Source organism: Heterodontus francisci, chromosome 9, assembly GCF_036365525.1.
Source record: "Heterodontus francisci isolate sHetFra1 chromosome 9, sHetFra1.hap1, whole genome shotgun sequence".
Taxonomy (NCBI): domain Eukaryota; kingdom Metazoa; phylum Chordata; class Chondrichthyes; order Heterodontiformes; family Heterodontidae; genus Heterodontus; species Heterodontus francisci.
In genome coordinates this window covers 52736886-52760773 of record NC_090379.1, presented here as the reverse complement: position 1 = coordinate 52760773, position 23888 = coordinate 52736886, and the positions used below count along the sequence as shown (strand labels likewise).

Here is a 23888-nt window from a genome sequence, read left to right as displayed (position 1 = left end):
CAAATGGCTCCTTCCAAAAAAATGGATGGGCTTAGAACCTTAAGAATTTTATCCCCATCGTGAATGCTGAAAGCTTGCCTCTATAAAATAATAACTTTACATGAAAAGTGATTCTTCTGATCACCCAACATGGATGTGCTAGAAATTACCAGTGTTGGTGACTGACCAGCCAAAAGTAAACTCCCCTTGCATTTTGTACAAGTATATAAATAGTTTTCTCTTACCTAGCTCACAATCCATTCAAAGAGAATGTTATTGTATCTTTTATCCCCACACTGTTATGTGCCCAAGGTGGAACCCACCGAGTCGAGTCTGCTGTACAACGAGCAGGCAACCACTGCTAGATTACCACTCGTATTGAAACAAGAATTTTACCCTGTTATGCCTAATATTGTTGCAGCACTGGACCTGCAGGTGGATGAAGCTCGAGAACTTGAGGAAGACTGTGTTCTTTTGTTTAGTCAAAGATATTGTTTAAAGAGTCATTCTGGTTAAAAAAGTAATATGCTTTGAGAGCTTAAAATGATGAAAATGGCACAATAAAACTTTACTATGGAGGAGCTCAACAATGAGCAATCTCATCAGAACCTAGCATCACTTGTATTATCTATATAAATTGAGAAGACACAAAAATTAAATAAGCAGCATTTTAGATATTAAGGTATGCAGAATGAAGTGACACAGAATTCTTTGCTGGGTCAACTATATTATCATTTATGCCATCTAAAAATATTAACATTATTGCATTAGACATTGATTGCTTTTTATTATTCAGCAAGAACTGAAGTTAATTTTTGGCAGTGACAATAAATCTTGTTGCCTTTTCTCTTTAGCCAAGAAAAACTTCATATTCCTTAAAATCTCCAGGAATAAGACATAATCCCACGAGACATGCCTCTACCTCTGGAACCTTAAGAAATCCCATACCATTAGAACGGGAACCACGCAAGATCAGCTTCAGTAGAATTCCTGAAACTGAGAATGAATCAACCATGTCTGTTCCAAACTCCCCAAACACACCATCAACCCCACCTGTATCTGCTTCTTCTGATCTCAGTGTCTTTGGTGATGTGGAATTGCCCAGCTCTGGCAGTGAGTGTAATTTTGTATTGTATAATGTCACTGATATTAACACTGGGTTAAGTAACATATCTATACTACTCCCCTAAAAGCATAAAGTTTCAAGTGGTGTTTTTTTGTCATTTCAAGTCATTTTTGTTGTGATGCTTGGGAATTTTTGGGTGTGTTTTTTCAGTGCTCCACAACAGTCTAAAGTAATGGCGCTGACTGGTTTAGCTACAAACCAGAAGGTCACCAGGTTTAATTTGCAGTATGTACTGAATTAATTCCTTTCAGCCTGGACAGTAATGGATACTCATGGAGTCTGCAGAGGAAAAAAATTGGTGGTGATGCTGACCTCTATTTTGATTTCTTTATATCTATGTATATAATTTTTATATATATAAAAAGGGGATTATCAGATTGGGTTATAATACCCTTCATCACATAACTTGCTCACACAAGCAGTTGATGTTTATCCCTGAAAAGGAATCACTTGAATGAGGCACTGGAAGACGGGCAGTGGCTATCTAATCCTTTCTAAGCTAATGTTGCTATTTTGAGGAGAAACGGTTAAAATTAACTTTAAAATTGCACTTTACCACACTGGAAGTGACTGATTAGTAAATATTTGGACAGATACACAGTAGAAGCAATAGACACACAGACTGTGACTAATTTGCTGGCTGCTGCGCTTGTCACTTCCATTTATTCCTGTGTTTTCTGCAGGTAGTTCAAGTTCAGTCTGCTCCACAATCTTTGCTCCTGTTCACATTGCTGCTGGTATGTCAGCCCATGCTGGGCTTTTAAATGTCTCCGCTTCTGCTGTTGGCCTTTTTTCTTGACTGGCCTCTTCATAGTATGTTTGCATGATTGTTAATAATTTGCTGCTTTTGTCTGGCTGTGGTTACTTAGCAGATTATTCTACTCATCTGAATAATAAATTTTCTATGTGATCGGAAGAATATGAATACTTTTCTCATCGCTTTTTATCTACAAAGATGCTTGCTAGTATTTTTAATCATTCTGTGTTTTTTTAAATTATTCTTTCATATTCCTGAATTTTTTATTCATTTGTGGGATGTGGACGTCGCTGACTAGGCGAGCATTTATTGCCAGTCCCTAATTGCCCTAGAACTGAATGGCTTGCTAGGCCATTTCAGAGGGCATTTTAAAAGTCAACCACATTGCTATGGGTCTGGAGTCACATGTAGGCCAGACCAGGTAAAGGACATTAGTAAACCAGATGGGTTTTCATGACAATCAACAATGGTTTCATGGTCACCATTAGACTACATTTTAATTCCAGATTTATTAATTGAATTCAAATTTCACAATCTGCTGTGGTGGGATTCGAACCTGTGCCCCCAGAGCATTAGCCTGGGCTCTGGATTACTAGTCCTTTTTTTTTTGGAGATAACTGAAATGTTTTACTTATTATTTATACACTTCAGACTTCAATTTACTGAAAAATTCAGAATCCTTTAGTGTTACTATCCCTTGTTATTTAACTTTATCCCCTAGATCTGATTAACTATTGAATACCAACTGTAATTATATGATTTATCAAATTGGCTTTAATTTTACGCTACTTAATTGATCTAGTCTTACTTTATAGTTGAATATGCAGTGATCAGAACTGGAAGCAATACTCCAGCTGTGGTCTAACTAGTGTTTTCTACAGTTCTAGCATAATCTCCCTGCTCTTATACTCTAAGCCTCAGCCAATAAAGGAAAGTATCCCATATGCCTTCTTGACCACCTTATCTACCTGTCCTGCTACCTTTAGGTATCTGTGGACATGCACTCCAAGGTCCCTCTGTTCCTTTACAGTTCTCAGTAGTCAGTTCTCAGAATTGCCCTTGGGAATGTGGTGGTGAGCTGCCTTCTTGAACTGCTGCAGTCCATGCAGTGTAGATACACCCACAATGCTGTTTGGAAGGGAGTTCCAGGATTTTGATCCAATGAAAATGAAGGAATGGCAATAGTTTCAAGTCAGGATGGTATATGGCCTGGAGGGGAACTTGCAGGTGGTGGTGTTCCCATGCATCTGCTGCCCTTGTCCTAGGTGGTAGAGGTCACCGGTTTGGAAGGTGCTGTTGGAGGAGGCTTGACGAGTTGCTGCAGTGCATCTTGTAGATGATGCACGTTGCTACCACTGTTCTCTGGTGGAAGGCGTGAATATTTAAGGTGGTGATTGGGGTGCCCATCAAACGGGCTGCTTTGTTTTGGATGGTGTCGAGCTTCATGAGTGTTTCTGGAGCTGCCCTCATCCAAGAAAGTGGAGAGTGTTCCCTCACACTCCTGACTTGTGCCTTTGTAGATGGTAGATAGAGTTTGGGAAGTCTGGAAGTGAGTTAGTCGCTGCAGCATTGTCCGCCTCTGACCTACTCTTGTAGCCATAGTATTTATATGGTTGGTCCAGCTAAGTTTCTGGTCAATAGTAACCCCCAGGATGTTGGTGGGGGATTCTGCGATGGTAATGTCAAGGTGAGATGGTTAAATTCTCTCTTGTTGGAGATGGTCATTGACTGGCACTTGTATGGTGTGAATGTTACTTGCCACTTATCAGTTCAAGCCTGAATGTTGTCCAGGTGTTGCTGCATGCAGGTATGGACTACTTCTGTATCTGAGCAGCTCTTTGCTATTGTAATTGCGATTAAATGCCACTGAAGCGATATTATCTTTGTAATTTTCACAAAGCCATTCAAATTCCTTCATTTTAATTGCAATTTCTCAGTGATGAGACAGCCTAGTGCTACTGTTCATTTTGTTACATTAGCTAACCATATGTTATATCCATACATTTACATCAAGTCTATTCTTATAACAGTATGCTTTACGAAGAAATGCACATTTAATTAATGCTAAACTTATCCGTAAAACCAACCACTGTTTCAAAAAAAAATCTGAAAACCATTTCCGTCACAGTTTTCAGTATTTTAAAACAGATAAACCATCACTTTTTTTTATTTCCAAAATATACTTTATTCATAAAAATCTGTATATAAAAAAAAATGCATTACAAAACAGTTCCAAACAGCACCAAGTCAAAAAATACAGACAGTGCAAAGGAGGTCAGTTTCCTTCAATACAGGAGTGAGTTGCCTCACAACCCTTCCATTTCATTTTTCATGCCCTATGCATTTTACAGCAAACAAATATTTTCCCAATACAGTTCGAGGGGTTTTCCATGGATCCAGCCCCTCAGTTAAGCTTGGTGGGGGGACCTTACACTGTGGTCTTTCTCCATTGAGCCTTTGCTGCGGCTGCCCCAAGCTTTAGTGCATCCCTCAGCACGTAGTCCTGGACCTTGGAATGTGCCAGTCTGCAGCATTCGGTCGTGGGCATCTCTTTGCGCTGGAAGACCAGCGAGTTTCGGGCAGAGCAAAGGGCGTCTTTCACCGAATTGATAGTCCTCCAGCAGCAGTTGATGTTTGTCTCGGTGTGCGTCCCTGGGAACAGCCCGTAGAGCATAGACTCCTGTGTTACAGAGCTGCTTGGGATAAACCTCGACAAAAACCACTGCATCTCTTTCCACACCTGCTTTGCAAAGACACATTCCAGGAGTAGGTGGGCAACCGTCTCTTCCCCACCACAGCCACCGCGGGGGCATTGTGCGGAGGGGGTGAGACTTCGGGCGTGCATGAAGGATCTGACGGGGAGGGCTCCTCTCATCACCAACCAAGCTACATCTTGGTGCTTGTTTGAAAGTTCTGGTGATGAGGCATTCCGCCAAATGACTTTGGCAGTCTGCTCAGGGAACCATCCGACAGGATCCACCGTCTCCTTTTCCCATAGGGCCTTGAGGACATTCCGTGCAGACCACTGCCTGATGGATCGGTGGTCAAAGGTGTTTTTCTGCAGAAACTGCTCCACGAAGGATAGGTGGTACGGCACGGTCCAACTGGATGGAGTGTTCCGCGACAATGTGACCAGGCCCATCCTTCGCAACACCGGGGACAGATAGAACCTCAGCACGTAGTGACATTTGGAGTTTGCGTACTGGAGGTCTACACACAGCTTGATGCAGCCGCACACGAAGGTGGTCATCAGGATGACGGCGATGTTGGGTACATTTTTCCCGCCCTTATCCAGAGGTTTGAACATCGTGTCTCTCCGGACCCGGTCCATTTTGGATCCCCAGATGAAGCGGAAGATGGCTCGGGTGACCGCCACAGTGCAGGAGTGGGGTATGGGCCAGACCTGCGCCACGTACAGCAACAACATGAGTGCCTCGCACCTGATGACCAGGTTCTCAACCATAATGGAGAGAGATCGCTGCTGCCACATGCTCAGCTTGTGTTATACCCTGGCTACTCGCTCCTTCCAGGTTTTGGTGCACACCCCGGCCCTTGCGAGCCATATCCCCAGCACCTTCAGGTAGTCTGACCTGATGGTGAAGGGGACAAAGGATCGGTCAGCCCTGTTCCCAAAGAACATGGCCTTGCTCTTGCCGTGGTTAACTTTGGCTCCCGAGGCCAGTTCGAACTGGTCGCAGATGCTCATCAGTCTGCGCACAGACAGCGGGTCCAAGCAGAAAACAGCGACGTCATCCAGGTATAGGGAGGTTTTAACCAGAGTGCCTCCACTGCCTGGGATTGTCACCCCTCTTATGCTCGCATCCTTCCTAATAGACTCAGCAAAGGGTTCAATACAGCAAACAAACAAGACCGGGGAGAGAGGACAGCCCTGTCTGACTCCAGATTGGATCGGGAAAATTTCTGATTCCCACCCATTGATTGAGACTGCGCGACCGATGTTTGCAGATTCCCTCCCCAAACCCCATTTTGGAAAGCACGTCCATCGTGTAGGTGTGCAATATCCTGTCAAAAGCCTTCTCCTGGTCCAGGCTGATGAGGCAGGTGTCCACCTTCCTGTCCCGTACATAGGCGATCGTATCCCTGAGTAGCGCGAGACTATCAGAGATCTTCCTGCCTGGTATAGTACAGGTCTGATCCGGGTGGATCACCAACTCCAGAGCAGACTTGACTCGACTGGCTATGACTTTGGACAGAATCTTGTAGTCAGCATTAAGCCGTGAGATGTGCCGCCAATTTCTGATTTCCGCCCTCTCCCCTTTCCGCTTGTAGATGAGGGTGATGATTCCTTTCCTCATGGATTCTGACATGCTGCCGGCCAGGAGCATACTCTCATATACTTCCAGCAGGTCCAGGCAGACCCAGTCCCACAGGGCCGAGTACAACTCGACCGGTAAGCCATCGCTTCTGGGAGTTTTACTCGTCTCGAAGGACTCGACGGCCTTTGTCAGCTTGTCCCAGTCTCTCCCTCATGCTGTCATCCAGGACCTCTGTGATAGATGACAGGAAGGACTGGGAGGCTCTGCTGTCTGTGGACTTCACGTTATACAGCCCAGCATAAAAGGATTTGCTGATCCTTAGTATGTCGGACTGCAAAGACGTTACCGAGTCATCCTCTTCCTTCAGGCTGCTGATAACAGAGCTCTCTCTGTGTACCTTTTGGAAGACTTCACGCGAGCACGTCTCATCCTGCTCAACGGAGCGGACTCTGGACCGGAAGCTGATCTTGGAGGCCTCTGTGGCAAAGAGTGAGGCCTGCTGGCTCTTCACCTCATGGAGGTCCTCCTTGACCTTGACCATCGTCTGCAGCCGGAGCAGATTTTGCATACTTCTCTGGAGTCGGGACATTTCTCTCTGTCTCTCTCATGCCCTCTGAACACCTTTGAAGATAAAGAACCTCTTGATGTTCTCCTTGATCGCCTCCCACCAGTGAACTGGAGACTCAGAGGGGTTTCACGGTCCTCCAACCTTTGTAATCCCTTTTGAGTTCCTCAGCGTTCTCTGGGATTAGCAGTGTAGCATTGAGCTTCCATATCCCCCTGCCAACCCACTGTAAGTGACAGTCAGCCAGTAAGAAGCAATGGTCAGAGAAGAACACCGGCTTGACGTCAGTGGATCTGACCGTGACAGCACGGGACACAAACAAAAAGTCAATCCTGGAACGGGCAGACCCGTCCGTTCTTGACCATGTGTATCTACGCTGTGCTCCATCTGCAGGTTTGCTGAAGACGTCGTGCAGTTTGGCACCGTTTACTGTTTCTATTAGGAATCTGGACTTAGCGTCCAGTTTGCTGTCGTCTCTGCCGTATCGTCCAGCTGCATCAATGATGCAGTTGAAGTCACCGCCTAGGATGACTGGCTTGGACGTCGCCTTCACTTCTCTCAAGGCCCAGTGGTTATTAATTTTAAAATTCTGAAGCTCAGTTCTCCCTGTCCATGGTACCCTGCTCTGCTTCACTTTTCAGTCCCCAATGTGCTTCTCTTCCTGGTTATTCATGAGACCACGGGGATGCACTGCTGTCTCTCGGCTGGGTCTGTGCAATGCTGTGGGAGAGCAGCTACAATTTAATAAAAATGTTGTTGGTTTGATGCAGAAATAGTTGGCATTCTCAAGGTAAACCTGATGTAATTTGCATGTGCAACTCCATTGAACATGATTTATAATTTGATGGGGTTATGTAGATTAGAATAAAAAGATTTAAAGTTCCATCCCATTTCTATAAATCCCTGTGTTCTGAAGCATGCCTAAGTATTGATTTGTGCAGTCCTGATATAATTGACATCGTGATTTAATTATCAAGTCATTTTTCTAAACCATTTGTCATTTTCTTTTACAGGTAGTAACAGTATTTTTGCAACTGTCCTGCTGCCACCATCAAGTACGTTGAGCACATTTACCTTCACTGCTTTCAACTTCATCAGTTGCTGATGAAATTTAAAACTATGAAGAGTATTTCTTACTCCATTAGTCAATCTATTAAAAGCCAAACATAGTGATAATCCAATTTCCTTAATGTTCTCCTGGATTTCTTTGTCACTAGGATTGAAACCATAGGTTGCTGCCTCTGCTGCTTTCTTTTTCCCTTGCCCATCAAACTAAATCTCGTCCCAGCCTTTCCTAACCCTGCATCTTTCTCTAGTTTCTCTCCAATGTTCCCTCATTTCTTTTGAGCTCATTTTGTCCATCTGACCCATCTCCTGCTCCCTGGACCCCATTCTCACAAAATTGTTGACCGCCCAATTTCCTTTCCTGTCTCCCATGCTAGCTGACATTATAAGTAGTTCCTTCACCTCAGCTATTATCTCCTTCCCTTTCAAAAATGCGGTCATCACCCAACACCTCACAAAAAATGCCCTCAGTCTCTCTGTCCTTGCAAACTATTACCCCATCTCCAACACCCACTCTCCTTTCCACCACTTCTCTTGACCCCTCCTGTGCCTGTATTGTCAGACTGTTTGTTTGACAGTTAGTTCTGAATGAGCCACAATTTTTTTCCAGTTAAATATTGGGAAGATCAAAGCCATTAACTTCAGCAGCCACCACAGACTCTGTACCCTCACAGTTCCACCCCTCCATCCTGGCCCTTGTCACAAGCTGAACCAGACTGTTAGTGTCCTACTTGAATCTGAGTTGAGTTTTTTTGTACCGCCTGTGCTCTCTATCACAAAGACTGTAACATCACTTGCCTTCACCTGTGCCATAGAACATCTTCCAATAAACCTTCACCCATTTTTTTTATCATCTCTGCAAAAAAACAGATCCTCAGCTCCTTTGTCCTTGCGAGCTATTCCAGTGCTCTCCTGCTCGGTCTCACATCCTCCACCCTCTGTAAACTTGAGCTCATTCAAAACTCTGCTGCCCGTATCCAATCCAACACCAGGATCCACTCGCCTATTTTTCCTGTTGTTGCTGACCTTCATTGATGTACGGTCCCTCAACGTTGTCAATTTAAAATTCTCATCCTTGTGTTGAATTCCCTCTATGGCATCGCTTCTAACTCTGTACCCTTCTTCAGTCCAAGAAACCTTCACAAATTTATCATTTCTCTGACACTGACTTTTTGTGCATCCTCCATTCCCTTCACCCCACCATTGAAGGAGGTGCTTTCAGCTGTCTAAAACCCACACCCTGGAATTCATACCTGAACACCACCACCTTCCTCTACTCCTTGAAGACCTTCATTAAAATCCAGCTCCTTGACCAAGCTTTAGGTCACCCTTTATAATATCTCATTTTTTGGCTCAGCATCAATTTTTGGCACGATTTTATGTGAAACACGTTGAGACATTTTTCTAAATTAAAGGGGCTATATAAATACAAGTTATTGTTGGGGTTTTTGGGTTACTAAAATATAAAGCATGATATAAATGATTAGTGTTTAATCTCTCCTTTCACTGTCTGTTTTCAGAATCTCACTCCATTTCAAGTCTTCATAGGTCAAGTGAAGACTCACCTACTCCTCCACCTCTTCCTCAACGAAGAAAGCCTGATCTAGACTTTGTAAACTCTAAGGTAAAGGAAGTGCCTCATGATACAGTGTGAAATAATACTGAAATAACATTTTCTTTCTTCATTACGTTTGCTCTACACGGTTTAGGAATAAGCTTTGTTAGTTGATAAAAGTTGGAAATAACTGAGGTCATCCAACACCCTGCTGTCCATGTCCTTACTCACAACAAGTCCCGTTCTCACACCTTCCCTGTGCTTGCTGACCTACATTGGGTCTCAGTTAAGTAACGCCTCGGTTTTGGAATTCTCATCCTCGTTTTCAAATCCCTCCACAGCCTCACCCCTCTCTATCGCTGTAATCTCCTCCAGTCCCACAACCTTCTGAAATAGCTATGCTCATCTAATTCTGGCCTCTTGAGCTTCCCTGATTTAATTGCTCCAGCAATAGTGGCTGTGCCTTCAGCTACCTAGGCCCTATGCTCTGAATTCTGTCTGTAGACCTCTTCAACTCTCTGTTTATTTATTTAGATTTACAGCACTGAAACAGGCCCTTCGGCCCACCGAGTCTGTGCCGACCAACAACCACCCATTTATACTAACCCTACAGTAATCCCATATTCCCTACCACCTACCTACACTAGGGGCAATTTACAATGGCCAATTTACCTATCACCTGCAAGTCTTTGGCGGTGGGAGGAAACCGGAGCACCCGGCGAAAACCCACGCGGTCACAGGGAGAACTTGCAGACTCCGCACAGGCAGTACCCAGAATCGAACCCGGGTCCCTGGAGCTGAGAGACTGCAGTGCTCCTTAAAACCTACCTCTTAGACCAAGCTTTTGTTCATGTGTCCTAATAACCCATTTGGTATCAAATTTTGCTGTATAATGCTCTTGTGAAGTGACTTAGGACATTTTATTACGTTAAAGGAGCTATATAAATACAAGTCGTCATTGATTCTGGTGAAATCCTGCATGTATCTTGCACAAAAACAATCATAAAGTGACAAACGAAGCAACATGTGGTCTCCTACTTCCACCTTGTACAGAGTGCTTGAGCTGGAATCACAAGCACACAGGAAATAGGAGCAGGAGTAGACCATTTGGCCCATCGAGCCTGCTGTGCCATTCACTACGATCATGGCTGATCTTAGTCTTCAATTCCACTTTCCTGCCCACTCGCCATATCCCTTGATTCCCTGAGAGACCAAAAATCTGACTATCCCAGCCTTAAATGTATTCAACGATGGAGCATCCACAACCCTCCGGGGTAGAAAATTCCAAAGGTTCACAATCCTTTGTGTGAAGTAATTTCTCCTCATCTCAGTCCTAAATTACCGGCCCTCTATCCTTAGACTGTGCCCCTGTGTTTTAGATTCCCCGACCAGCCGAAACAATCTCTGTGTCTACCCTATGCAGCTCCTTCAGAATCTTGTATGTTTCAATGAGATCGCCTCTCATTCTTCTAAATTCCAGAGAGTATGTGCCTGATTTACTCAGCCTATCATCATAGGACAGCCCCCTCATTCCAGGTCCCATTTAGTGAACCTTCACTGTACCTCCTCCAGTGATAGTATATCCTTTCTTAAATGTGGAGACCAAAACTGCACACAGTACTCCAGATGTGGTCTCACCAAAACTCTGTACAATTGTAGCAAGACTTCTTTATTCCTGTACTGGTATCAGACCCACCGGCCGTCCATGTCTCCGTTATAAAGACGTCTGCAAACGCGACATGAAATCGTGTGACATTGATCACAAGTCGTGGGAGTCAGTTGCCAGCATTCGCCAGAGCTGGCGGGCAGCCATAAAGACAGGGCTAAATTGTGGCGAGTCGAAGAGACTTAGTAGTTGGCAGGAAAAAAGACAGAGGCGCAAGGGGAGAGCCAACTGTGCAACAGCCCCAACAAACAAATTTCTCTGCAGCACCTGTGGAAGAGCCTGTCACTCCAGAATTGGCCTTTATAGCCACTCCAGGCGCTGCTTCACAAACCACTGACCACCTCCAGGCGCGTATCCATTGTCTCTCGAGATAAGGAGGCCCAAAAAGGAATCCCCTTGCAATAAAGGATACATGCCATTTGCCTTTCTAATTGCTTGCTATACCTGCATGCTAACTTTCTGCGTTCCTTGTACAAGCACACCCAAGTCTCTTTGAACGTCAACACTTATAAGTTTTGCACCTTTTTAAAAAAATTCTGCTTTTCTATTCTTACAACCAATGTGAATAACTTCACACTTTCCTATATTATACTCCATCTGCAATCTTGTTGCCCACTCACTTAACCTGTCTATATTTCTTGGCAGCCTTTTTGTGTCCTCTCCACAGCTTACCTTTCCACCTAGCTTTGTATCATCAGCAAATTTAGATACATTACTCTCTGTCTCTTCATCTAAGTCATCAATATAGTTTGTAAATGGCTGAGACCCCAGTACTGATCCTTGCAGCACTCCACTATTCACTGTAATAGTGGCAGTTTTTCCCCAGCTAAAATGCTACTTCTGTTGCACTTCTCATTGAATAATTGGGAAATTCCTAACTTCAAGCTCAGTGACCGGTTTTGTTCCCATATGGCTCAGGTAACTACCAACAATGTCATTTAGCTGGCTTTTTAAAGAGAGCTGTGAAGTAGGCAAAACAAATAGAGCACAAACTAAGGGACTTGAAGCATAAATTTGGAATTTACATTTAACTCATTGACCTCATCAGTGGCTTCCTTTCATCAGATTCTATTTCTCTATCCTTCAGAATTGATGATGTCACTGCAGTCAAAAAGCTCACCCTCAACTCCTTTTGTACTCTCTAATTCTTTTTCGCAGAATAGTACAGTACAGAAGGAGGCTGTTTGGTCCAGCAAGTCTGCATCAGCTCTTTCAAAGAGCATTCCAGTTATTCCCATTGGCCTGTTCCCTGCAAATTTTTCTCTTTAAATAATTATCTAGTTTCCATTTGAAGGTTACTATTGAATCTGTATCCACCACCCTATCACCCTATCTCCTCTTAGCCTTCCCTGCTGTAAGGAGAACAACTTCAGCTCCTTCACTCTATCCACATAACTGTAATCCCTCATCTCTGGAACCATTCAGTAATTCTCTTCTGGACCCTCAGTGTGGAACCTCAGTGTCCCATTTACACCTGAGCTGAATATCAATCCTCACATCAGGTAGGTTTTAAGGAGTGTTTAAAAGGAGGAGAGTGAGATCGAGAGACAGAGAGGTTCATTGAGGGAATTACAGACCTTGTAGCTCAGGGAGCTAAAGGCACAGCTATCAATGGTGGAGTGATTAAAATGGGGGATGAGCAAGAGACCAGAATTGATTTGTAGGACAGGAGGAAGGTACAGCAATGAGATGGGGCATGAGACCATGGAAGGATATGAAAACAAAGATGAGAATTTTAAAACTGAGGCATTGCCAGACTGGGAGACAATGTAAGTCAGGGAGCACAGGAGTGATGGGTGATTGAGTCTTGATGCGAGTTAGGAACAACTTTCTCTTTCCTGTATTAGCCCAGGTATAGAATATAAGAGCAGGGAGGTTATGTTGGAACTGTATAACTCATTAATTGGGCCAAACTTGAGTACTGTGTGCAGTTCTAGTCGCCTCATTACAGAAAGGATGTAATTGCACTAGACAGGGTACAGAGGAGATTTACGAGGATGTTGCCAGGACTGGAAAAATGCAGCTATGAGGACAGATTGGATAGGCTGGGGTTGTTCTCCTTGGAACAGAGAAGGCTGAGGGGAGATCTGATTGAAATGTACAAAATTTTGAGGGGTCTGGATAGAGTGGAGGTGAAGGGTCTATTCACCCTAGCAGAGAGGTCAATGACGAGGGGGCATTGATTTAAAGTGATTGGTAGAAAAGTTAGAGGGGAGATGTGGAAAAACTTTTTCACCCAGAGAGTGGTGGGGGTTCTGGAACTCTCTGCTTGAAAGGGTAGTTGAGGCAGAAACCTTCAACTCATTCAAAAGGAGTCTGAATATGCAGCTCCAGTGCCATAATCTGCAGGGCTACGGACCAAATGCCAGAAGGTGGGATTAGAATAGGTGGATTGTTTTTCAGCTGGCACAGACACAATGGGCCAAGTGGCCTCTTTCTGTGCCTTAAACTTTCTATGATTCTGTTTCTATGATATGGGCAGCTGTGTCTTGGATGAGCTGCAGTTTATGGAGGGTGGAAAATAGAAGGCCAGCCTGGAGAGCTTTGGAATAGTCAAGTCGAGAGGTAAAAAGACAGATGATGGTTTCAGGAGCAAATGAACTGAGGCAGGGTTGGAGACTGGCAATATTATGAAGGTAGACGTAGCCTTCACTGCCCCAACACATTGAATTCAAAACCCTTGTCCTCATTTACAAATCTTTCTGTGGACTTGCCCCTGTTAACTCTGCAGTCTCCTCCAGCCCCATGTGCCAATGCATTCTTTCACACGGAACTATTTTGCATCTCATCCTTTCCTCCAACATTCAGAATGTGTTTCTCAAAACCCTCTACTTTGCTAACCTTCCACTTTTCATCAAAAGCCTCCTCAAAACTTACTCTTTGACCGTGAGTTTGATCATCGCCTCATAACGTTTCTCTTACATCAACATCAGTTTTCGCCATCTTGAGTCACTTGGGGATATCATGCAATATTAAAGATGCTATATGAATGCAAGTTGTCATTGTGTAAAGAACCAAACCAGTTTGTCAGACTGGTGAGTTTTTGATGTTGTAAGGGATACCAATCAAGTGCTAGGCAATGACCATCAAGAAAAAAGCTGACCATCTCCCCTTGACATTCAACGGCATTACCTTCACTGAATCCCCCACCACCAACATCCTGGGGGTTACCATTGACCAGAAACTGAACTGGACCAGCCATATAAATAATGTGGCTACAAGAGCAAGTCAGAGGCTGGGAATTCTGTGGTGAGTAGCTCACCTCCTGACTCTCCAAAGCCTGTCCACCATCCACAAGGCACAAGTCAGCATTGTGATGGAATACTGTCTACTTGCCTGGATGAGTGCAGCTCCAACAACACTCAAGAAACGTGACACCATTCAGGACAAAGCAGCCTTCGCTGTCGCTGGGTCAAAAATCCTGGAACTCCCTAACAGCTCTGTGGGTGTACCTACACCACATGAACTGCAGCGGTTCAAGAAGGTGGCTCACCACCACAACCACCTCAAGGGCAGTTGGGGATGGGCAACAAATGCTGGTCTTGCCAGCGAAGCTCACATCTCATAAAGAAAAAATAATAATTTTCGAGGGATTGAACCTAATGCCTTGCCCAGTTTGTATAGCTCAATTCCACATTGGACAACATGCTATCCAAGAGAAGCCTAGTTAGTTTTCCTCTAGGTTTTCCTGTTGATTTCCACTTTGATCCTAACACAAGTTGTTGTGTAATAGTTCAGCTATATATGATTTGTTTAGGAAACACACCTGCACATGCCTAACTGTGGTATTTGCTAGAAGTGGCTGTCCTGCATGAATATGGAATAAAAAGAGATTTTGTTCACCATTGTTACCGTTACAGATAGAAATGTTATTTTTGTTGAATTCTCAATATTACACTTGTCATTTCTAACTTAATTAGTTGGAAGAGTTTCTGACTAGAATTTTATCTATTTACAGACAGGTTCAAATATGCCAGATAGCCCTCCTGCTATTCCACCTCGGCTGCCTAGGATTCCTGTATTATGTGGTCCCTCTGATGGGCTACTACACAGTCCGCCTCCACCTCCTCCAAGAGATCCACTGCCTGACACACCTCCTCCAATACCAATAAGGCCTCCTGAGATCTTCATGAATGATCCTTTTAATCTTCAGCCAGCACCAAAGGGCCGCCTTCATCGGGATCAAGATTGGTATAGAGAATCCAGCACGAATCTCAGTTCCCCCAGTACTCCTCCTCCAACACCTTCTCCCAGGGTTATGCGGCGTTGTTCTAACCACAGTAACCCTATTTATTCTTCTGCTCCACCTATACCTCCCAGACAGAACTCTAATCCGCAGCTGCCAAAACTTCCACCAAAGACTTACAAACGAGAGCTATCACATCCTCCTTTGCGCAGAGGTGGACTGCCATTGCTGGAAAATGCAGAAATTCCTCACTGACACTAAATTTTCTTGCCAGCACTGTGGGAAATCGGGCATCTGTATTAAGGCACTGGGGCAAGAAAATGCATTGCTGTTTTTAACCATTTTTGTCTTGTTAGTAACTGTGCACTCAAGAAGATTGTGCACTTGAGAAACTGATATTGGAGTAAAACTGAATCTTCATGTTTCTTTCATTCAGACCACAGCACAGTTCACTGTTGTGATCTCCTCTCAGGTGATCAGTAGCATTTTCTTTCCTCAGACTTGCAGTGCCAACATAATTACCTTGAAGTGTAACACAAGTTTGCATTTGCACTGTACAAATGAATTAAATTATTTGAACCAATCATTGCACTGAGCCAACGAGATAAATCCTTGAGACATTTGAGCTCTAGTGGCCTTGTTAAGTGATGGAATTTTACAGACATCAGGAGGGTTATTATAATGCTGATCGTGTGTGACTATTCAGTTGTTAGTATGAGCTTTACAGATGTTTTACTGATACAGTAAATATTTGATGCAGATCACCTATGGACTGAAAAAGTTTATGAAATATGGAGCTTTTTTCAAATTACTGTAATCAAGTTCTATTGGTTGGCTGCTGCAAATTTTAGAGAAGAGATTATAACACTAATTTGGAATTTTTGAATGGGAAAAACTGGCTAACCTACACTAGTATGTGGGATACTAGTCAGTTTGTGAAAAACAAGCAGTATAAACTAAAGATCAAAATTTCTTTCACTAATTGTTGTAAGCATGCGTCTTTTTTCAGATGTGCCTTTTGATTTCATTTGTAAACAAGAGTATCTTCAATTATCAAGTCACCTAAGCGCTCAAAGATAAGAACAAAAGTAATTACATGAATGTACAGTTTTGTTTTTACTGTATACATACAGATAATGACAGCTGTTTTGTATAAACTGAACTGAATTGTATAAACAGTCTGCTACCTGTATGTAAAGTCAGAATCTTAACTGCTGTGGATCAAGAACAAAAACAAAACCTTCTGATGCAAATCTCAGTGCTAAACTGGCTCTGCTGTAGCATTTTGTTAAATCCTCTATAGACTTCTTTCAGTATTGTATTTCAACCAGCATACACTTCAAAGCTTTACTTAAAAATTTAAAATAGTAGCTAAGACTTAAAATTGCCTACTTGCCATTATAACTGGTGGTGTATGAAAAGGTGAAGGAATTTGTTGTTTACCAGTAGTGTTGTAGCTGCTTTTCTGAAGTGGCAGTAACGATGGTCTTTTCATTTAATGTAATGTGGCCTTTCAACTGTACTTTGTATCTGTGTCCTTAATAAGATCAATAAATTACCCAGTCTTAATTTTTACTTAAACATTCAAAATTGCCTGTTACTTTTAACAAAACAGTCATTTGAATATGTATTTATTTGTTAATGTTTAAAATATTTGTGTCTGAAATTGCATTTTGGTATATATCTGGGTGATGCAGTGGCTCTCACTTCTGGTTATGTATTTCACTGAGAACAAGGTTCCAGAGAAGTTGTGTTCTACTGAGGTTAAATATTGCTGCAAGTAGTCATCTTGCTGTTTTTGTGAATTGAGTTCATTTGCAAAAGATGCAGCTGGAAACCTTGGAAAGCTCTTTGTATGAAGTTGCAACTAATCAAACTTTTTGTTGATATCTTCTTTGGCCTCCTTGTCTCGAGAGACAATGGGTAAGCGCCTGGAGGTGGTCAGTGGTTTGTGGAGCAGCGCCTGGAGTGGCTATACAGGCCAATTCTAGAGTAACAGACTCTTCCACAGGTGCTGCAGAAAAAATTGGTTGTCGGGGCTGTTACACAGTTGGCTCTCCCCTTGCGCTTCTGTCTTTTTTCCTGCCAACTGCTAAGTCTCTTCGACTCGCCACACTTTAGCTCTGCCTTTATGGATGCCCGCCAGCTCTGGCAATCGCTGGCAGCTGACTCCCACGACTTGTGATCAATGTCACAGGACTTCATGTCGCGTTTGCAGACATCTTTAAAGCGGAGACATGGACGGCCAGTGGGTCTGATACCAGTGGCGAGCTCGCTGTACAATGTGTCTTTGGGGATCCTGCCATCTTCCATGCGGCTCACATGGCTAAGCCATCTCAAGTGCCGCTGACTCAGTAATGTGTATAAGCTGGGGATGTTGGCTGCCTCGAGGACTTCTGTGTTGGAGATATGGTCCTGCCACCTGATGCCAAGTATTCTCCGGAGGCAGCGAAGATGGAATGAATTGAGACGTCGCTCTTGGCTGACATACGTTGTCCAGGCCTCGCTGCCATAGAGCAAGGTACTGAGGACATGGGCTTGATACACTCGGACTTTTGTGTTCCGTGTCAGTGCGCCATTTTCCCACACTCTCTTGGCCAGTCTGGACATAGCAGTGGGAAGCCTTTCCATGCGCTTGTTGATTTCTGCATCTAGAGACAGGTTACTGGTGATAGTTGAGCCTAGGTAGGTGAACTCTTGAACCACTTCCAGAGCGTGGTCGCCGATATTGATGGATGGAGCATTTCTGACATCCTGTCCCATGATGTTCGTTTTCTTGAGGCTGATGGTTAGGCCAAATTCGTTGCAGGCAGCCGCAAACCTGTCGATGAGACTCTGCAGTGTGAGATGTTAAAGCAGCATCGTCAGCAAAGAGGAGTTCCCTGATGAGGACTTTCTGTACTTTGGTCTTCGCTGTTAGACAGGCAAGGTTGAACAACCTGCCACCTGATCTTGTGTGGAGGAAAATTCCTTGTTCTGAAGACTTGAACGCATGTGAGAGCAGCAGGGAGAAGAAAATTCCAAACAGTGTGGGTGCGAGTACCCTGAGGCATAGTGTGGCTTTCGTGCAGAGAGATCGACCATTGACATGCTGTTCTCCCTTCGTCAGATACAGGAGAAATGCCGCGAACAACAGATGCCCCTCTACATTGCTTTCATTGATCTCACCAAAGCCTTTGACCTCGTCAGCAGACGTAGTCTCTTCAGACTACTAGAAAAGATCGGATGTCCACCAAAGCTACTAAGTATCATCACCTCATTCCACGACAATATGAAAGGCACAATTCAGCATAGCGGCACCTCATCAGACCCCTTTCCTATCCTGAGTGGCGTGAAACAGGGCTGTGTTCTCGCACCCACACTGATGACGTCACTTGGGCTTTAAGGTATGCACACCACTTAAATATGAATGATTGTGCATTCAAGCATCTTGAAGCTACTGAAAAAAGGTGATTTCTGACAGAAATGGCTACAGATGTTTCTATTAGGATAAGAACTAAAGATGGGAACTACTTGGTAAAGAAAGGAACGGCAAATCTAGAATACAGGATTAAAAGGTAATGTTGCTACTGTCAGGAAAACCCTACATGCCAAATGGGACATATTAATTTCATCGGTTGGAAACTTACATTGGACTTTCAATGAAAAAATCCTACAAATTATCTTTTTAAAAAGATAACAACAGCCAAAATGGCCACTGCAATTTACATTTGAAATACCAGGAGATTGGACTGGAGGCAAAGTCTAACAAGCTCAGCCAGGACAATGGCTTGCTCCATGTTATTGAATTACTTGGAATGGCTTTATTAGCATGGCCGTTAAGACCATTCCCACCCATTGACTTTGTAAGAGCCAACACCCTCCAAGTGTAAATAGCCGTCCTGGGGCATGTAACACCTCGAATTTCATTCAAAGATTCCAGAAAAAACCTCCTTGGAAACAATGGGGATTGATAGAACCATGTGACTGCCTGCACATCTCTGAAGAAACTAAAGTTTTGTGACGCAGACAGAAGACAGGCAGTAACAGTAACTGCGAGTATGGCAGCAGCTCCCCGTGTGTGTGTCTCTTTTTCTCCCCAGAAAATATCAAGAAAAGAACCGGCTACGACTGGGGGACCCCCTCTAAACCTACAGACTGCTACAGCCAGCAACCAGGGGAAGAGAATCAACAACCAATTCTGCCTTCAGGAGCCCTGAGCAAGCAAGCCAACCACAGTGCACTTGGACTAGCAAGGACTTCAAAACTACAGCTTCAGCCGAGGACGACTGGACTTAGCGTATTTAAGTTCCATTTATTCTGAACTTTAATCCAACCACCAAATCTGTTTGCTTATTTAGAGATACAGCACTGAAACAGGCCCTTCGGCCCACCGAGTCTGTGCCGACCAACAACCACCCATTTATACTAATCCTACATTAATCCCATATTCCCTACCACATCCCCACTATTCTCCTACCATATATCTACACTAAGGTAAATTGGCCATTGTAAATTTCCCCATCAACCTGCAAGTCTTTGGCTGTGGGAGGAAACCGGAGCACCCGGTGAAAACCCACGTGGTCACGGAGAACTTGCAAACTCTGCACGGGCAGTACCCAGAATCGAACCTAGGTTGCTGGAGCTGTGAGGCTGCGGTGCTAACCACTGCGCCACTGTGCTGCCTTCTGTAATCTATTTGTGTGAGATTCTCTTCTGAATATGTGCGTGAATGGTAATGTATTTTTTAGTACTTTTAAATCGGGTTAGAGTGTTAAGTATAATAAACTTGCCTCTTGTTTAAGCTCAAGGAAACCTGTCCGATTGGTTTTGCAATCACATTAGAGGAGTGAGGTAAAACACAGGTGGTAAGCATAACCACTGTTTTTTTTAAAAAAAAGGAATAAACCCTGTTGCGGTCAAATGAGAAGGGGCGAGAGGGGAGCCTGAGAACCCCCCCACCCCCACCCCTCACCTGGCTGTAACACAAAAATAGCTTGTTTGCAATTATACATTTTTAATGTTTTAAACATAAAATAAACTGACAGCTGCTATAGATGTAGGCTTCCGCCTTTACACAATAAAAAGTAGAAATATTCTAACTAAAAATAAAGAATACTGATATAAAACCATCACTAATCTATGCAACTGCTGTGGTGATATGAGTAATATGAGCTATTATGAGTAATAGCTCTTCAAGTCAACTGACCCCATTGTAATTTGAACTATCATGTTGTAAGAGTCCTCTCTCAGTCATAGGAGATGCAATGACAACAAAGCCTGGCAGCTATTCAGGCAGTGGATAGCATTATCATAATGCAAGTTGTTGTATTATAGATCCTTTTACATGGTAAAGCATTGCAAAATGCTTCACAGGTTTGTTATCAAATAAAATTTGACATTGAGCTGCATAAGGAGATATTAGGACAGATGACCAAATTCTTGGTCAATGAGAGAATTTAATGAACATTTTAAAGGGGGAGAGACAGGTTTAGGGATGGAATTCCAGAGCTTTGAGCCTCGGCAGCTAAAGGCATGATTGCCAATGGGTGGAGTGATGAAAATCAGAGATATGTTTCTCGGCCTTTTGGCTAAGATCAAATGTAGTATCTGTTCTTATCAGTACTTACTTGGTTGAGAAGAAAGCATAATCAGTGGCTTTTGATCCTGGGTAGGCTTTGAGTAAAATGGCTATAACCAATCTTCGAGCTTCAGGCCAGGGAGTGCAGAACACTGTTCGGGTGGTGGTGGTGGTGAGGGTCAAGGAAGGAGATGCATCATCTTCATCAAGAAAATCCTCATCGATTGCTGTGGATTTCAAGCTACGGACATCTTCTGCCTGCAGGATTTCCCCAGCAGTGGATATTTCGATGTGACATTCAAGAATGTGGTGGCATGCATCAAGTTCCTGAAGGCATTCAAGGAGAAAGGGGACCGGGCGCCACTGTCGATCCTCACAGTGGAGCCGCTCTTCGCGCTTTCGTCACAACGTGACCGGGTGGTGACGATTCACCTCTACAACCCCTATGTTCCTGTGGTGGATGTACTCACCTTTCTCGCCAGGTACGTAGAGGTGGCCGACAGCAGCACTGATGTCAAGGACCCCTTTGGGATTTGGACCAGCAAGCGGCAGGTAAAGGTGACCTTGAAGGTCGATGCCAATGGAGCCATTATCCACCCTCCCTCCAGCTTCGCTATCGGGGGAAGTCGAGGCTTTGTCGCACCTGTGGCAAATCTGGTCACGTGGCAGCTAACTGCAGCACGGTTGTCTGCAAGGAGGAAGGCCATCAGACCAAGGACTGTAAGCAGACTAGGTGTTGTAACTTGTGCGGGGCGGCAGGCCACCTCTACAAAACCTGCCCCAAACGCTGCCTCAGTTATGCTCAGGCGGCACGGTCCAAGGAAAGGCCTGGAGAAGGTACGACAAAGGCGTCCGGTGCTGGAAAGTAGACAAACCCCCTTCTCTGCAGCGAGGAAAGTATACCTGAGAAGGAGAAGAAAGGGGAGGCAGCTGAAACCAATGACCCAGCACCTACCCTGCGCCCGGAAACCCCTCCTCCACAGACAGAATCGATGGAGGAGGAGGCAGCAGATGGACAAACCGGTCAGTGGCAAGTGGTACAAAGGAGAACCACAAAGAAAAGACCTCCAAAAGCGGAACAAGCCACCACCCAAACCAGTGGCAAGAGGAGGTTACTGTCTGAGATGGACTACAGCAGCTCCTCTTCACTGGACAAGGAAGTGCTGGGACGACGGCCCCTTCAAAAGAGGCGGCAGAACTCAAAGGAGATGGAAGATAAAGCCCCCCGGACACTGGAAGCTGTGATGGGCCTGGCGTGCCCCAACCCCAAAGCGCCACACCTAACGACATGGCCAGTGCATCTCAGCTCCAGGACACCGAGAGCAAAGACACATCTGGCACACCTCAGCTCTGGGAAGCCAGGAGCAGTGATGTTTTCGAGAAGGAACAGAGGGCAACAGCAGAGGACAACCCAATCCTTGCTGCCTACAAGAACCCCCCCTTACCCCCCCCCCCCCCCCCCCCCGATGTCACCCCAGCGGAACAAACCCTGCATGAAAAACCAGGAGGGGTTTCTGAGCCCAACGAACGTGAAACAGCTTGCGCACACTATGGGTATGCAGGAACATCCCGAAGGACTGGGACTAGCAAGGACAAATGGTATGGGAAGCAACAACTTACTTTTAAAAAATGGGTATAAGAATTGCTTCAACTAATGTGCATAGTATTAAATCCACCACGCGATGTGTTTCAACCTTGGATTACCTCGCCAAGGTCAAAGCCGACCTCCTGTTTCTGCAGGTATGTGGAATACCACACCTCAGCACCTACAGGCAGTGGTCGCGATGGTGGTCCCAGGGGCCATCGATCTGGTCAGGGGGTAATGATTGCCGTTCCTCCGGCCTGGGTATTCTACTGGGGGGAGGTAACTTCACCATCTCTGAAGTTAAGGAGATGGTGGGCGGTCGCCTCCTCATAGCAGATGTAATGTACAACAGCGCTCCGCTCCATTGATCGACGTGTACGACCCGGTTCAATGCAGCGAGTGGCTGACCGTCTTCCAGCAGCTCCCACTGCTGCTGGCGACGTCCAGGCCGGTCATCCTAGGCGGTGACTTCAATTGCATCATCGATGCGGCTGGACGATCCGGCAGAGACGACAGCAAAATGGACGCTACGTCTAGATTCCTAATAGAAACAGTTAAAGATGCCAAACTGCACAACGTCTTCAGCAAACCTGCAGAAGGAGCACAGCGTAGATACACATGGTCAAGATCGGACGGGTCTTCCCGTTCCAGGATTGACTTCCTGTTTGTGTCCCATGCTGTCATGGTCTGATCCACCGACGTCAAGCCGGTGTTCTTCTCCGACCATTGCCTCTTACTGGCCGACTGTCACTTACAGGATGACCAACGGGTTGGCAGGGGGATGTGGAAGCTCAATGCTACACTGCTAACCCCAGAGAACGTTGAGGAACTCAAAAGGGATTACAAAGGTTGGAAGACCATGAAACCCCTCTTTGAGTCTCCAGTTCACTGGTGGGAAGCGATCAAGGAGAACAACAAGAGGTTCTTTATCCTCCAAGTTGCTCAGAGGGTGAGAGAGAGACAGAGGGAAATGTCCCAACTACAGAAAAGAATGCAAAATCTGCTCCAGCTGCAGTCGATAGGGGTCGAGGTCAAGGAGGACCTCCAAGAGGTGAAGAGCCAGCAGGCCTCGCTCTTTGCCACGAAGGCCTCCAAGATCATCTTCCGGTCCAGAGTCCGCTCCATTGAGCAGGATGAGACTTGCTCGCGTTACTTCTTCCAAAAGGTACACACAGAGAGCTCTTGATCAGCAGCCTGAAGGAAGAGGATGGCTCGGTAACGTCTTCGCAGTCCGACATACTAAGGATCAGCAAATCCTTTTATGCTGGGCTGTATGACGCGAAGCCCACAGACAGCAGAGCCTCCCAGTCCTTCCTGTCATCTATCACAGAGGTCCTGGATGACAGCATGAGGGAGAGACTGGACAAGCCGCTAACTCTGGATGAGCTGACAAAGGCCGTCGAGTCCTTCGAGACGAGTAAAACTCCCGGAAGCGATGGCTTACTGGTTGAGTTGTACTCGGCCCTGTGGGACTGGGTCTGCCTGGACCTGCTGGAAGTATACAAGAATATGCTCCTGGCCGGCAGCATGTCAGAATCCATGAGGAAAGGCATCATCACACTCATCT

The 23888-nt window shown here is 44.9% G+C and overlaps 1 protein-coding gene and 1 pseudogene across 2 annotated transcripts in view; both read left to right on the top strand.

Moving 5' to 3' along the window:
- Nucleotides 1-16736, top strand: part of sos2 (son of sevenless homolog 2 (Drosophila)) — a 159241-nt gene extending 142505 nt beyond the window's left edge. The window contains exons 20-24 of one of the 2 annotated variants that reach the window (XM_068039077.1): nt 834-1092; nt 1789-1842; nt 7718-7759; nt 9290-9393; nt 14949-16736. In XM_068039077.1, coding sequence (XP_067895178.1) covers nt 834-1092; nt 1789-1842; nt 7718-7759; nt 9290-9393; nt 14949-15431 — 942 coding nt within the window. In that variant the 3' untranslated portion in view covers nt 15432-16736. The remainder of the gene's footprint in view (nt 1-833; nt 1093-1788; nt 1843-7717; nt 7760-9289; nt 9394-14948) is intronic. The other variant, XM_068039078.1, reaches the window with a different exon arrangement.
- A 3989-nt stretch (nt 16737-20725) lies between these two features.
- Nucleotides 20726-20857, top strand: LOC137374051 (U2 spliceosomal RNA; annotated as a pseudogene).
- The last annotated feature ends 3031 nt before the right edge of the window (nt 20858-23888 follow it).